Genomic DNA, 12,369 nt, shown 5'->3' with positions numbered 1-12,369 from the left:
GTTTGAAACAGCAAAAATTCAAAGGAAAAAAAGAGGAAAGTAGAAGGAAATGCTTGAAAGAGAGAGTTTGTTGCTTGTTGATTTCTCGTGTGAGAAAGTCGTTGTTAGAGGAGGACTCCTAATTGGGTACTTATAGATGAGGAATGGGGAGAACTAGCCGTTGTAACAAATCTTCTCCCTTAGCTGTGAAAATCGTTGTGTTAGGGATCATTTAGGGCAATATATGGGGGAAGCACATTTTGGCTGGATATTGGGCGAGATCCAAGGGTCTCCACCGCTGGAATATTTGAAAAGTTCCTTTTGGGGATGAAAATCGTATTTGGAAAGGGAAGAATCCCGTTTTTAAGTCTTGAGTGGCAATTTTGGTTAATTCAAAGGATTTGTTGGTTATGTTAATACTTAAAGGTAGAGGGGTTGGATTGTAAATCAATAGAAAACCAACGGAGTTTTGGTTTTATTTTAAGGAGAAGTTCTAAAAAAATGACGTGCTTACAAAAACTATGAGTCATTCGACGGAAAACTTGATGGAATGATCAAGTTTGTACCATTGAGTGAAAGTCGAATTTTGTATGAAGGACTGGTTTTGGAAGGAATGCATATGGATCCATCGGCATAGGGTGGACTCCATTTAATCATTCCACATGCGGTAGTTTTCACTATTTAGTTTCACCGAAACAATGTTCGTAATTGTTGGGATCCGGTTAGAACTCAGACTAAAAAGCTAGAAAATAAGTTGTTAGAGAAAGGCGTTATTTATCTTTTATACTTTTACACTCTCCCGCAGATGTGGCCCACTTGGTAAACACGTGGCACATGTGGCTTTGATACCATGTCAATTTACCAACTTCTCCAAAATCTCAAGCTGTTAGAGAAAGGCATTATTTATCTTTTATACTTTAACACTCTCCCGCACATGTTGGTATGTCAACTTACCAACTTCTCCAAAAGCTTAAGCTGTTAGAGAAAGGCGTTATTTATCTTTTATACTTTAACACTCTTCCGCACATGTGGCCCACTTGGCAAACACGTGGCACATGTGGTCCCACTTTGGGCTGACCATCGCATGTGGATTTTTGCTATCCGGGAGGTTTGAACTCGAGAGCTTTGGCTTTGATACCATGTAAAAGAATAGAAAATTATATTAATCTTAGATAAATTACAAACAGAATTGATGGTGCTTATATAGAGCACTTACAGGATAAGTATAGAATGAAATCAAGAAAACTATGGAAAGAGATGATAATAGAAGATTCTAGTCTAGCCTAATTTCTAATTCAACCTTATTACTTAATCTAGCTAGGTTACCTCTCTTAGCCTACTTGCCTAATCTACACCAAGACAAGCCAACGGTGAATCTCAACCAAATCCAATGTCTCACATATTCCAACACTTTTGCATGGAGCCTCCAACAGTAATTATCAGTAATCGGAAGGTTAGTGAAGCCGTAGATGTCAGATAAAAATTGGTCATGATTACTGGTTTTATTCAGTTGGAAGGTAGTAGATTTATAGTGTTTATGTCAAATCCTTGATTCGACCAGGGGGAATGATTGGATCCAGTTGGCACTCTCATGTTTTGTATCTTTCGTAGTTTAAAGAAGACACATCTCTTAAGTTTTGCTGTATGGGCACACTTTTCTTGTCATTTCTCTCACCATCTAGTGTCTGATCTTTGATTTGCTGCAGGACCTCTGAAGGACCACATATATCTGCACCTGAATCACTTGCCTCCTGACGTACTTAAGGAGAGACTTCCTGGAATCTCTGAAACTGCTGCCATTTTTGCTGGTGTAGATGTTACCAAGGAGCCCATCCCTGTTTTACCTACAGTTCACTATAATATAGGTGGCATCCCTACCAATTACCATGGAGAAGTAACAATGAAATGGCTTGCAACCTGATGCTGACATTTTCTAGCTGTTATTTTTAATCTATTTTTTCTAATTTCAATTTCATTTATCCATTTTGGCATCTCAGGTAGTTGATATCAAAGGTGATGATCCAGATGTTGTAATTCCTGGATTGATGGCTGCTGGGGAAGCAGCTTGTGCATCAGTTCATGGGGCCAACCGGCTTGGTGCAAATTCCCTTCTTGACATAGTTGTTTTTGGCCGAGCTTGTGCCAACAGGGTTGCAGAGATCAACAGTCCAGGTAGGTTCCCATCTCTTTTGCTTAGATTTCAATAAACCTTTTAGTGTCTAGTGCATATCCTAAATTAGATAGCATTCCTCTACTCGTTATCTGTAGGAGCAAAACAAAAACCTCTGGAGACTGATGCGGGGGAGAAGACCATTGCACGGCTGGATAAATTAAGGAACTCAAATGGTTCATTGCCGACTTTCAAAATCCGTCTCAATATGCAGCGAGTGATGCAAAATAATGCGGCTGTATTTAGGACTCAGGAAACATTGGAAGAAGGTGCTCAATAGAAACTCACCATCTCCTCATTATGTTGCATGCAACACACCAAAAAGAAAAAGAATAAGACGACAACTAATGTTCCCCAGATTTCTTTTGTTCCTTTTGATCCCCTTATTTGGCAGGCTTTTTGAACACTTCCTTTCTTTATCAAGTAAATCTTTTATTGGGTGGAAGCAATTTTCTTGTAATGAGTAGGACTATTGTCCGCTCTTTTTTTAATTGACTGTCCTCGTTATTGCATTATCTTTGTTTTTTCTACTCACTATAACTTGTTGCCTTGTAGGCTGTGAATTAATTGACAAAGCATGGGAGAGCTTTCATGATGTTAAGCTTTCTGACCTCACTTTGATATGGTAAATTTCTTTTAATATCATTGGTGATGGTAAATGATAATACGAATCAGCAGGTATTTGAATTTTAACATTTGGTGGCAGGAACTCTGACTTGATAGAGACTATAGAACTTGAAAACCTTTTGATAAATGCATGTATAACTATGCACTCTGCGGTGGCTAGGAAGGAGAGCAGAGGAGCACATGCCCGTGAAGATTTTACGGTCAGATCTAGCTTCTACCCAAATTTCTCTACTCGCTTTCATTTTCTAAATTGTAAATGCCACATTTTCTGTTTGCAGAAAAGGGATGATGAGAACTGGATGAAGCACACGATGGGGTTAGTCTCTCTCTCTCTCTCTCTCTCTCTCTCTCTCTCTCTCTCTCTCTCTCTGCAGTTTGCAACTGCTTCTTTATTAAGGAAGATGAGTCTAGATTAATGGGTGGGGGCTTGGGTTATTTATGGGATGAGGATATGTGAATGTTCACTATGGTGCCAAGGGTCTCCTATGGTTTTATTTGGCGGTTTCTTTAGAGGACTGAATGTTTAAAGTCATAGGGGATGAAATTCTAAAGAATTCTAGGTTTTATTGGATCTAGGGGGATAAGTTTGCTTTCAGAACTTGGGTATATATGCCATTCAAAAAACGGAACTTGGGCATCTATCTTTATAGGTTTTAATTTATCTTCTGGTGAACACTTTGTAGCTACAAGTTTGAATTAGCTGGCCGTGTCCAGTTCTTTATAATCTCATATGCTCATACCTTGTTTAAACGAGGAAAACACGCATAGCAACTGTTTCTCCTTTCATATCCTCCGAGGCGAGAATGAAGTGGCTTATATGCTCGTTGAGGGTGATGTAAGGAGTTTTAGGTCGTTGGGCAATCTCTGCTCGCTATATAACTCTGTGTTTGATTTTCATTTTCTGTTTTATATAGCTTCTTTCACCATTTCAAAAGTAGTATACACATAGCGATTGCTTTTCTTCTAAGTCCTTGTACTTCTTTTTTACCATCTTTGAGTGGAATTGGTATTTGTTTTGTTCCATAGGTACTGGGAAAATGAGAAGGTTCGACTTGCATACAGGCCTGTTCACATGAACACATTGGACGATGAAATTGAGTCATTCCCACCAAAAGCACGTGTTTATTGAAACCCTAGCTCATTTAGCATGAGCAAGAATCTGGGAGGTTAAACTGCCTACAAGTTACAAGAAGGTTCCAATAAAGTAATGACAGTGTATGATGAATATATTTTTCATCTCAAATAATATGTGGGCTTTGCATTTACCTGTTAAATAAGTTGTTTCTAACTCTTGTGAACTTACACCATCGGTTTTATTCATTGTATTTTCCGGAAATTATAGACAACTTGTATTTGATGGATACATATACATATTTAAGCTTAGAGCATTTTCACTGATACTGGAAGGTGAACAATTTATTCCTGATACAGAAGACCATATACATCAAAATCTTCGTAACTGTCACAATTACGAGAATGGTAGTAACTTGACCAGTCGTCCAATATAAATCAGAGGAAATCTTTGCTTTCCTATTTCCCCGTAATGTAATCTCTCAAGCACCAGACTATGAAACACTGATTATGTCGATGTGGTGGAACGGAAACAAACGCTACCTTCACGAGCTTACAGCTTTGTTATACTTGCTCTGTCCACACTTAACTGTAAAAGATCCCCAGTAATCTCGTCGATAAGCCACATGCTTCTCCAATTCCCTTATGACTTCATCTTTTTCAACATGTCCAAACATTGTGCACTTCCATCCAAAATCCCACATACAGTTCACATCTGGGTTCCTGTTCTCAATGTCTCTCTTGAGCATTTCATGCAGGCTACCTGCAGCATCATAATCACCCCCCTTGCCCTCTCCAAATAATTTTAGATGATTGAGGTCTTCATTCAATTCTTTAATCAAATCATCCAAGCATTTCACCTTCACAGACACAATTGGCAATTTCCTGGAAGGATGGAAATTGAACTCCTCTCTTCTGCCTTTTCTTTTCATTATTTCATATCCACAGTCTAGCAGTGGCTTGCTGTCTTTATCTTGCCGTTTATGACAACTGGCATGTAAGATGCCAACGGGAATCTGAAGTTTGAAAAGTGCCTCTGCCGCATTAAGGAAATATTGACTTTTTATCAGTATCTGCTTAAGATGGTTCTCATCCTCAAGCAACCCTTGCTTCTCAGAGTTGGAAATTTCTAGATTACGCTGTTGTAAAAAGTTGGAGTTGTTGATCCCGCCATTGTCAGTTGTTCCTGTAATGTGTAAACATTAGATCACCGTTAGTTGTCTCCTTTATTCTTGTCTTTATTTCCAATGTTGTAGAAATGATGTAAAACCTCAAGAGGCTCAAGTCAGCTTGGGCAACTTGTGGTTGACTTAGTGCACCTCCCCCTCCCCCCTTTACAAAGGTATCAGGTGAGTTTTCCCAAAGTCTTTTGACTTTTAACCAAGTTTTCCAAGGTATGAGTGGATTCTTTGAGCTAGTGAAGCCTCACCCAAGTTTTCAAGTCTTTTGAGTTGTGAGAAACCGAATTGTAGGGAAAAATAGAATTTGGCTTTGAGCAAGTTGGGTTCTCGGGTTACTTTTGAGTTGATCCGGCAAGTTTCAAAACTGCCATTATAGGTTATTAAAAGTATTGCTATTACACTTTCTATTATATTTTTATTGTATTTTTGACCTCGGAATGGCAGACACAGATATGTTCATGCACTTGTAGATATGCGATGCAGGTAAGATATCAGAAACGAATGATTTTAGTTACCTTTAGGTTGTTTTGCTCTAGAGTCGGTGGTCTTTACTGCTTGCACATCGTGAAAAGAAATTTCTGAGAGCTGCAGAGCAGCTGAGTCTTTGCTGGTTATGTCAGGGCTCTGCATATCAGAAAAGGAAGCTTAGAAACAAATTGCCAATTGTATCAGTAAATCTATAATGATAAAGAGACTTAGCCATATGCTACTGCTTAATTTTCATGATCTAGCACAATTGAGTTGCTGAAATATAATAAAACTGGAGATACTGCTTAATTTTCATGATCTAATATCATTGGTTGGGTGAGATTATGAAAAAAAATTGACTTTTATGTCATCTTGCTTGTTTTGTAGAGTTTATATAGTAGCTGGTTGTTTTCTTATTTAAGGGTACTGCCATCACTTTTTAAAAAAGAAAGGGGTAGAATTGGGGTGCTTTCATAAACAAACAAGGTGTATCTGTATATAAGGGAAGATAAACTTGCACTGGTATTTTTTGCTACTGTCTGGTCTGTTTCTGTTAGCCTTTCACCTTCATCTTTTACAGGATCATGTGAAGGGGATGTAGTGGTCACTTTGTGCTGAGAATGTTGCACCAAATCGTGGGGTCGGATGCTTACTTTTGCTTCTTTTGTCTTACTGATTCTCTCAATCCCTATCTGTTTAAGTTCGTTTAGCTGCCTCAATGGATGGACCATGGCACTTGGGGATCCAACTTTTATGTTCCTTGTCTCCTCTGTCTTTCCATTCTTCTCTCTTTTAAATACTGCTGCTTGTGTATTTTCTACCTTCTTCTGTGTAGTTGGAATGTGCATAGGATTCATACTCACAATTGATGGACCGGCAGCTGCTGTCTTTTTCACTTCTGTTTTTGTAACAAAGGTTCTTTGTTCCTCCATGCTCCCGTTTATTGATTTCTTGTTTGATTGAAGGCAAGTAGAGCTTTCATATCCTTTAGCTTGCATTGCATTGACAATTTCTCTCCTCTTACTGGCAATGGCTGTCTGGTTCTTATGTATCAACTCCATTTCTGGTTTCGCTTGATGGCCATGTTTCAGTGAATTCTTCAGCACGACATCACTTTGCCTTGGATCTTTTCTTTGTAACTTGACTTTTGGATTCTGTTCTGCTTCTTGCATTGCATCTTGAGATTTGCGAAAGTTATGAGGCTGCTGGGATTCATTGTTATATATGGACACTTGTTGTTTCCTTGTCACTGGAACTCTGTTCTCTACATTTTTCTCTTCTTTTTGGCATAGGCTCCTATTTATTCTTGATTCTTCACTATCCGCAGCTTCTGGGTATTCATACCTACACAGTACCTTCCTCTGGAAATGAATTTTAACAATTCGCTTTAGGGTATTGCTAGGCATGTTTTTCTTTCCCTTGGGATTTGTATTCTCCCCCCTTCCTTCTGCATCCTGTTTGGCTACTTGAGCTTCCCTTGCTTGGTTCGTATGGCTCATGTTCATCTGTGGAGTAACTTCAAAGGTGGGTTTCTGTGAACCCGTCAAAATTGAATTCATATTTTCCATGCTTCTCAGTTCATTTCTACTTCGGTTTCCTTCACTGTGCACTGTCTTAAGGGTGACATTGCTTGTTCCTGTGATTGTTCTTGCTTGCAACCCCTTCACCTGCTGATCTGTACTGGAGATGGGCTTCTCTAAATTTGTTCTCAATAGAACTTCTTTGGTACTATACTGTTCCTTTTGCTTCAAATTTTCATCCTTAACAGTTCTTTTCTTGGAGCCTGGAGCTTTCTGATCTGCATTGTTCTTTGGCTCTGTTTTTGGTGGGAGCTCTTCAAGACCCATTCGTTTTGCAATAACATTTGGAATTCTCCCTTTTAGCTGCCAAATTCCCTTTTCTTAATGCTTGAGAATGCAGCAATGGCCGTGGAATCCAGATCGCAACTAGCCGATCGCCTGTGGGAAACAAAATCTGGGTTCATCTTAGAGTGCTTATCGGGATTGAGCTGACGGGTGTTCGAGTTTAGTGTGAGCAGTTTTTGCTTTAAGGGGCTGGTTTTTGTGACTACTCTGACATCCTCGGGAGACTTTCTTGAGGACCCATCAAAAGAAAACCTCGGTCTGTCTGATGACATCTGACCCTTCACTTCAACCTTGGATTCATCTTCATCTTCGAGCTCAAGCAATTCAAGTCTCTTTTTTCGAGGACTCACCTTGTATTCCGAAGCCTCTTGCAGATTGACGAGCATTCTTAAAGACTCTTCTAAATCTATGGCCCCTCTCAGCAGCTCCTTGCCGATGTTTATTGAGTATCTATCGCAATTAACTCCCTTAGAGCATGCCTTGAGGATCTGATTTAACTTCTGGGCGCCTTTTGATATCTCCCTAATATGTAGATGAGAAAGTGCAGGAAATTGAACAATTGAAGATCGATGCTTATCTGAAATGTGTCTGCTATCCAACTCTCCATAGTTGATTGATTGCCTCCCAAAATGGTGTGAGAAAACCTTAGCGATCCCTTGATTGCTGGAAAATTCAAAATTTCCTAGCCTCCCGCCATTCTCAAGTGCGAATGCGAGAGCCATATGCAAATCAGCTATGTACTCAGACCTTTGGGCTCTTCCGATCGGAACTATATCCTTGGAACTGTATTCTGCAATGCTTGATTTATGGCGTCCCGGATTGATCCTGTTTTCGCGACCGCTCTGCAACATGATAGAATCCAACTGACTGAACTTGATGCTAGAGTTCTACTTCTGTACGTAAGAGAATACAAAGATTACAGATTATCACTCACATTTATGTGGACATTTCTGTCTCTGGATCCATGATAAGGCTGTCTGCTTTCATCTGTTGACAAGAAAATCATAACAAATGCATAGGATTAGTAGGGAATTTGTTGGGCTGGACCTTGGCCTGGGTGCAGCCCAAACTTGGGAGTTTGTAAAATTCTAAGCCTAGCAATCAAACCTAGGGGTGCAATGGGCGGTCTAACAGCCTCGCTGGCTTGTAATTGATGTGTGGTCTTGGGCCCAGGGTCATAGGTAGTTTTATTTTTTGACAAAACTAATACCCATACTTGGCCCTCTGTGAACCGTACGGCACTTTGATGTTTCTTTCCTTTAATTTAGTGGTATTTGGTTGAGTAAAAGCGAGGGGTTTAATAAAGACAAAATGCGAGAAGCAAAATATGTTAATAAAGTAACAAAGAAAGTAAAGAGAATGTGTGGAAAATGAACATGAAGGTGTTGGAAGCCTTATTGGAAGATAACGAGAAGCCGGTAGAAAGAGATGATATGACATATGGTTAAGAGTTGAGGCAAGTGCTTCATGAACATGAAGAGGGTAGAAGTTTAATTTGATACTTGAAATGAATCTGTATGTTTTGAAGAACTAAAAACAAAACAGTTTTCTATGAAAAAAATAGTCACCTAAACTGGAAGTGGGATGGAAGTTGGCTTTTGTTAAATTTGAAAAGCATGAAGAATTCAGCTTCCAAAGCGAGCTTTCGACCAAACTAGGGAGCTTCCAGTGACTAAAATTTTTATTAGTTTGTACAACTTATAATAAATCATAAATTTTTATTGAATGGATAATAAATTATAAATTATTATATGAAAAACGATGGAACTGACCAAAATAAGAAGATGAAGATACCTACTGTCTCGTGAATAATTGGTTTGTTCAAAAGTGGAAAATATGTGGAATCAAGACAAGAAAATATATGCAGTTGATGCTCTTATATTTTGTATTCCCGGTGGCATCTTTTTATATAAAATATTATAGCAAATTAAGTATTAGAAGATAACTTTATCGCCCGATTTTTCTTGCAATCTCACTGCCCCTTTATCACCATCCCTTAAATTTCATTTCTCTTTTAGCATCTAATGTTGAGAGAGAGAGAGAGAGGTCTTACACTTCTTGTCTTTTGGGATAGATAAGTGTGCGGTCTTACACTCTTTTGGTTAGAAACATACTCTATAAACACACTCTCCAATCCTATCAGAACGCTAGTGGTATGAAATGCGATTAGGATCTGTGTTTTTACGCCAAGTTTCTTTTCTATTTTGTTTTTTCTCTTCTTCTCCTGTAGTGTACCTATTGTAAAAGTGTATAGATACTTTGAACAACATTTTCTAAGAAGGTACTCTCTTATATCCTATATAACTAGTGTTTTCTATGCTTTCTTTATTAAGTGTTAGAAACAAGAGATTCCAAATTACCAACTTAGGAACAAAAGTCGGTTCCTAGTCTAGAAATAGGATATAAGAGATTATAAATTTATGGAGCATTGATTATGAGAGCCTCAACTGTAGTTTGTTATGAGAAGGGCATTAAACTTGATAATTAAAGGTCCCCACGCCAAATATTAGGTGGGTTTTTTATAGACAGTTCCAGCCTTGGTCCATGGTGTGGTTGGGATTCAGTTATAAGTTTTGGCATTCCCTAGAAATAAAATCAGATACAGGAAAGAAAGGAGCTTCCCGGAATGAGTCCGATCCATGGCTAATTGTTCCTTCCGCATGCGGAGGTCGTCTAACAATTTCTGTGCAAAATCAGATTTCTTAGCCATGTTTGACAAGCTTCAAGAGATCAGGGTTGGGTCTCGGTCTGAAACCACTTTCAGAGTGCAATTTTTTATACTTGCAGATGCTAGTGAGTTCTTCTCTCTCCCCTTTCCTATGTTTGGGTTTTGTTCTTCCATATGGAAAAAACAGTTGCTTCGTCTCTAGTTGCAAATGCTAAGGGGATTTTGCTTTTACAGATAAGTAAGAGCAGTTGGCATGGTGTTTTCAGTGTGGAGGTGAGGTGGGCAGTCTCGTTCAGGGAATGAAATAAGTGGGGAGAATTTAGGAAGTTTGACGTGAAAGTTAGTTCTTGTGTCAGTGTTCCATAATAAATTCCATGACTTCCATTCCAATCCAAGCAAGGCTCCTTGTTTTCCAAAGCCTTCTCTTCCAAGCCTTTCTCTGTACATGAAGTTTCCATTCCAGTTATTCAACAGATCTATGATTAATAAATCTCTCTCTCTCTCTCTCTCTCTCTCTCTCTCTCTCTCTCTAAGTTGGGCACAAAAACACCATACTATGCGATAATGTGAACATCATTAATTAAGGTAAAAATGTGTCTTTATGAGGTAAACACAGAGACTAAAGCTTGAGAGATTAAATTTACGAGTTCACTGCCCAAACAATAATTTTAAAGAGACACTTTCAATAATCCACCCTGGGACACAAAGCATACATGTGTGATCAAGACCATTGATTTGGTAGATCCCCCATGAGTTGACCTACGTGATCTTAGTCCCATGCCACATGTACGTCTCATTTGTAAGATCAGCGTCAACCTAAAATAGCGGTTTAACTTCTAAAAGTGGGCTCCTAACTATGTTTTATTTGATCATGGTTGTAGGATCATCCAATTATAGACATTTATGAGGCATAGAGCCTCTTTTCTTTGTTTCCTTTTTCCTTGTGTGGTGTTGCATGCACATGTGTGACCTACATCTTGGAGTTATTCAGTGTAAGATAGTTAGATGTTTTATTCTTCTTTTTTACATATTTAATTCTACTTATTTTAGGTGATTTTATTGCTATCGGTAGGCTATTTGCATACATCTAAACGCCATTAAAATCTAGTAAATATTATTATAGGCAAATAATGGTTCCCCCTTTCTCACCATGTCCAATCCCATTTGTTTCTCTTTTCCATTAAATAACATTATTTTTAGGAAAACAAAAACAAAAATAGGCGGATATGCAGCTATTTTTAGGAAAAGGCACACATGAAGGGGTGGAAATATCATTTTCCACTATTATATGCTTGTTTGTTATGTGAGGCATTTGATAGCTATAATGAAATGTATATTTATAAATTATTCAATAGCTATAAAAAATTACCATTTACAAGATATTTAATATTTATGAAGAAATTTACAATAACAAAGTATTTAACAGCTAAAAGGGAGATTTACATTTTACGAGGTTTTAAATAATCCTCAGGGGTCCACTTAAGTTTTCCTATTACATATGCTATGGAGATTGTGCGCGAGCGCGTGTGGATTTGCTAGGGATCATTGCAGCCACCATTTCACAGGCCGGTTGTTGCATGAGAGAGCAGCCACCTCAGATGAATTAAATGAATAAGACAAAATATGTTGAAAAGTGAACTTATGTGGCTGCTCTCTCATGCAACAGCTGGCCCTTGAAATGCCATCTGCGATGGTCCCTAGCAAATCCTATATATCTATCTATATATCTACTAAAATAAGCTCGGAGAATTTTTTGAAAATTCGGTGAAATTGACACCTCACCTTTTTTGACTTTTTCTAACAAAGGCACTCATTCAACCCACATATTTTTAATCGTACCCCTCCTTTATGCTTTTTAACAAAAGCACCCATTCAACCCACATATTTTCAATCATACCCCCTTTATGCTTTTTAATAAAGGCACCCATTCAACCCACATATTTTCAATCCTGTCCCCTCCCTTATTTTTTCTACATATTTTTTAAATAATGTTTGCTTTTGCTATTTCATATACTTTTTTTTAGCTGTGTTGTGCATTTTTTTTTTTTTACACAACAATTCATTAGAAAATTTTTGCATCATATACCTTTTTTTTCACCGCATCGTACATACTTTTTTTACAATTTATTTGCATTTTTTTGTTACTTGGTAAGTGGTTATGCATACTTTTTTGCTTATTATGCATACTTTTTTGCTTATTGTTTCTACATATTCTTAACTAATTTTTTTTTGGGTATCATAGTCATTTTTTTGGGCCGTGTCGTGCACTGCACGTCGGGCATTCCCTTCCTCCACAGTTCGAATGGTTGGGATGATCCTATGGATCTGGTTTTTTGTAGA

The 12,369-nt window shown here is 38.2% G+C and overlaps 1 protein-coding gene and 1 pseudogene across 2 annotated transcripts; one reads left to right on the top strand and one right to left on the bottom strand.

The window, feature by feature from the left end:
• The first annotated feature begins 1,677 nt into the window (after window positions 1-1,677).
• On the top strand, window positions 1,678-4,174 carry LOC143848660 (succinate dehydrogenase [ubiquinone] flavoprotein subunit, mitochondrial-like). The gene is made up of 7 exons (XM_077357652.1): window positions 1,678-1,873; window positions 1,977-2,151; window positions 2,248-2,418; window positions 2,705-2,774; window positions 2,856-2,976; window positions 3,055-3,092; window positions 3,803-4,174. Exons 2-7 carry the CDS (start codon window positions 2,025-2,027, stop codon window positions 3,903-3,905), a joined length of 630 nt encoding a protein of 209 aa, XP_077213767.1. The 5' UTR covers window positions 1,678-1,873; window positions 1,977-2,024; the 3' UTR covers window positions 3,906-4,174.
• LOC143847940 (uncharacterized) lies at window positions 3,808-10,332 on the bottom strand (annotated as a pseudogene). Its single transcript, XR_013235258.1, has 5 exons — window positions 9,965-10,332; window positions 7,400-8,240; window positions 6,360-7,367; window positions 5,544-5,652; window positions 3,808-5,033 (listed from the first exon to the last, which is right to left on the bottom strand). The product of XR_013235258.1 is annotated as an uncharacterized LOC143847940 (transcript).
• Window positions 10,333-12,369: the final 2,037 nt, after the last annotated feature.

This window comes from Tasmannia lanceolata, unplaced genomic scaffold, assembly GCF_043159265.1.
Source record: "Tasmannia lanceolata isolate RefF3 unplaced genomic scaffold, GAP_Taslan_0.1 ptg000016l, whole genome shotgun sequence".
NCBI lineage: Eukaryota > Viridiplantae > Streptophyta > Magnoliopsida > Canellales > Winteraceae > Tasmannia > Tasmannia lanceolata.
This window is presented reverse-complemented; position numbering and strand designations above follow the sequence as displayed.

Coding starts and splice junctions, on each gene's coding strand:
- LOC143848660 (XM_077357652.1), top strand. CDS start 2,025: ATGGCTGCTGGGGAAGCAGCTTGTGCATCAGTTCATGGGGCCAACCGG. Junction 2,152..2,247: donor TGCAGAGATCAACAGTCCAG/GTAGGTTCCCAT, acceptor CGTTATCTGTAG/GAGCAAAACAAAAACCTCTG. Junction 2,775..2,855: donor TCTGACCTCACTTTGATATG/GTAAATTTCTTT, acceptor ATTTGGTGGCAG/GAACTCTGACTTGATAGAGA.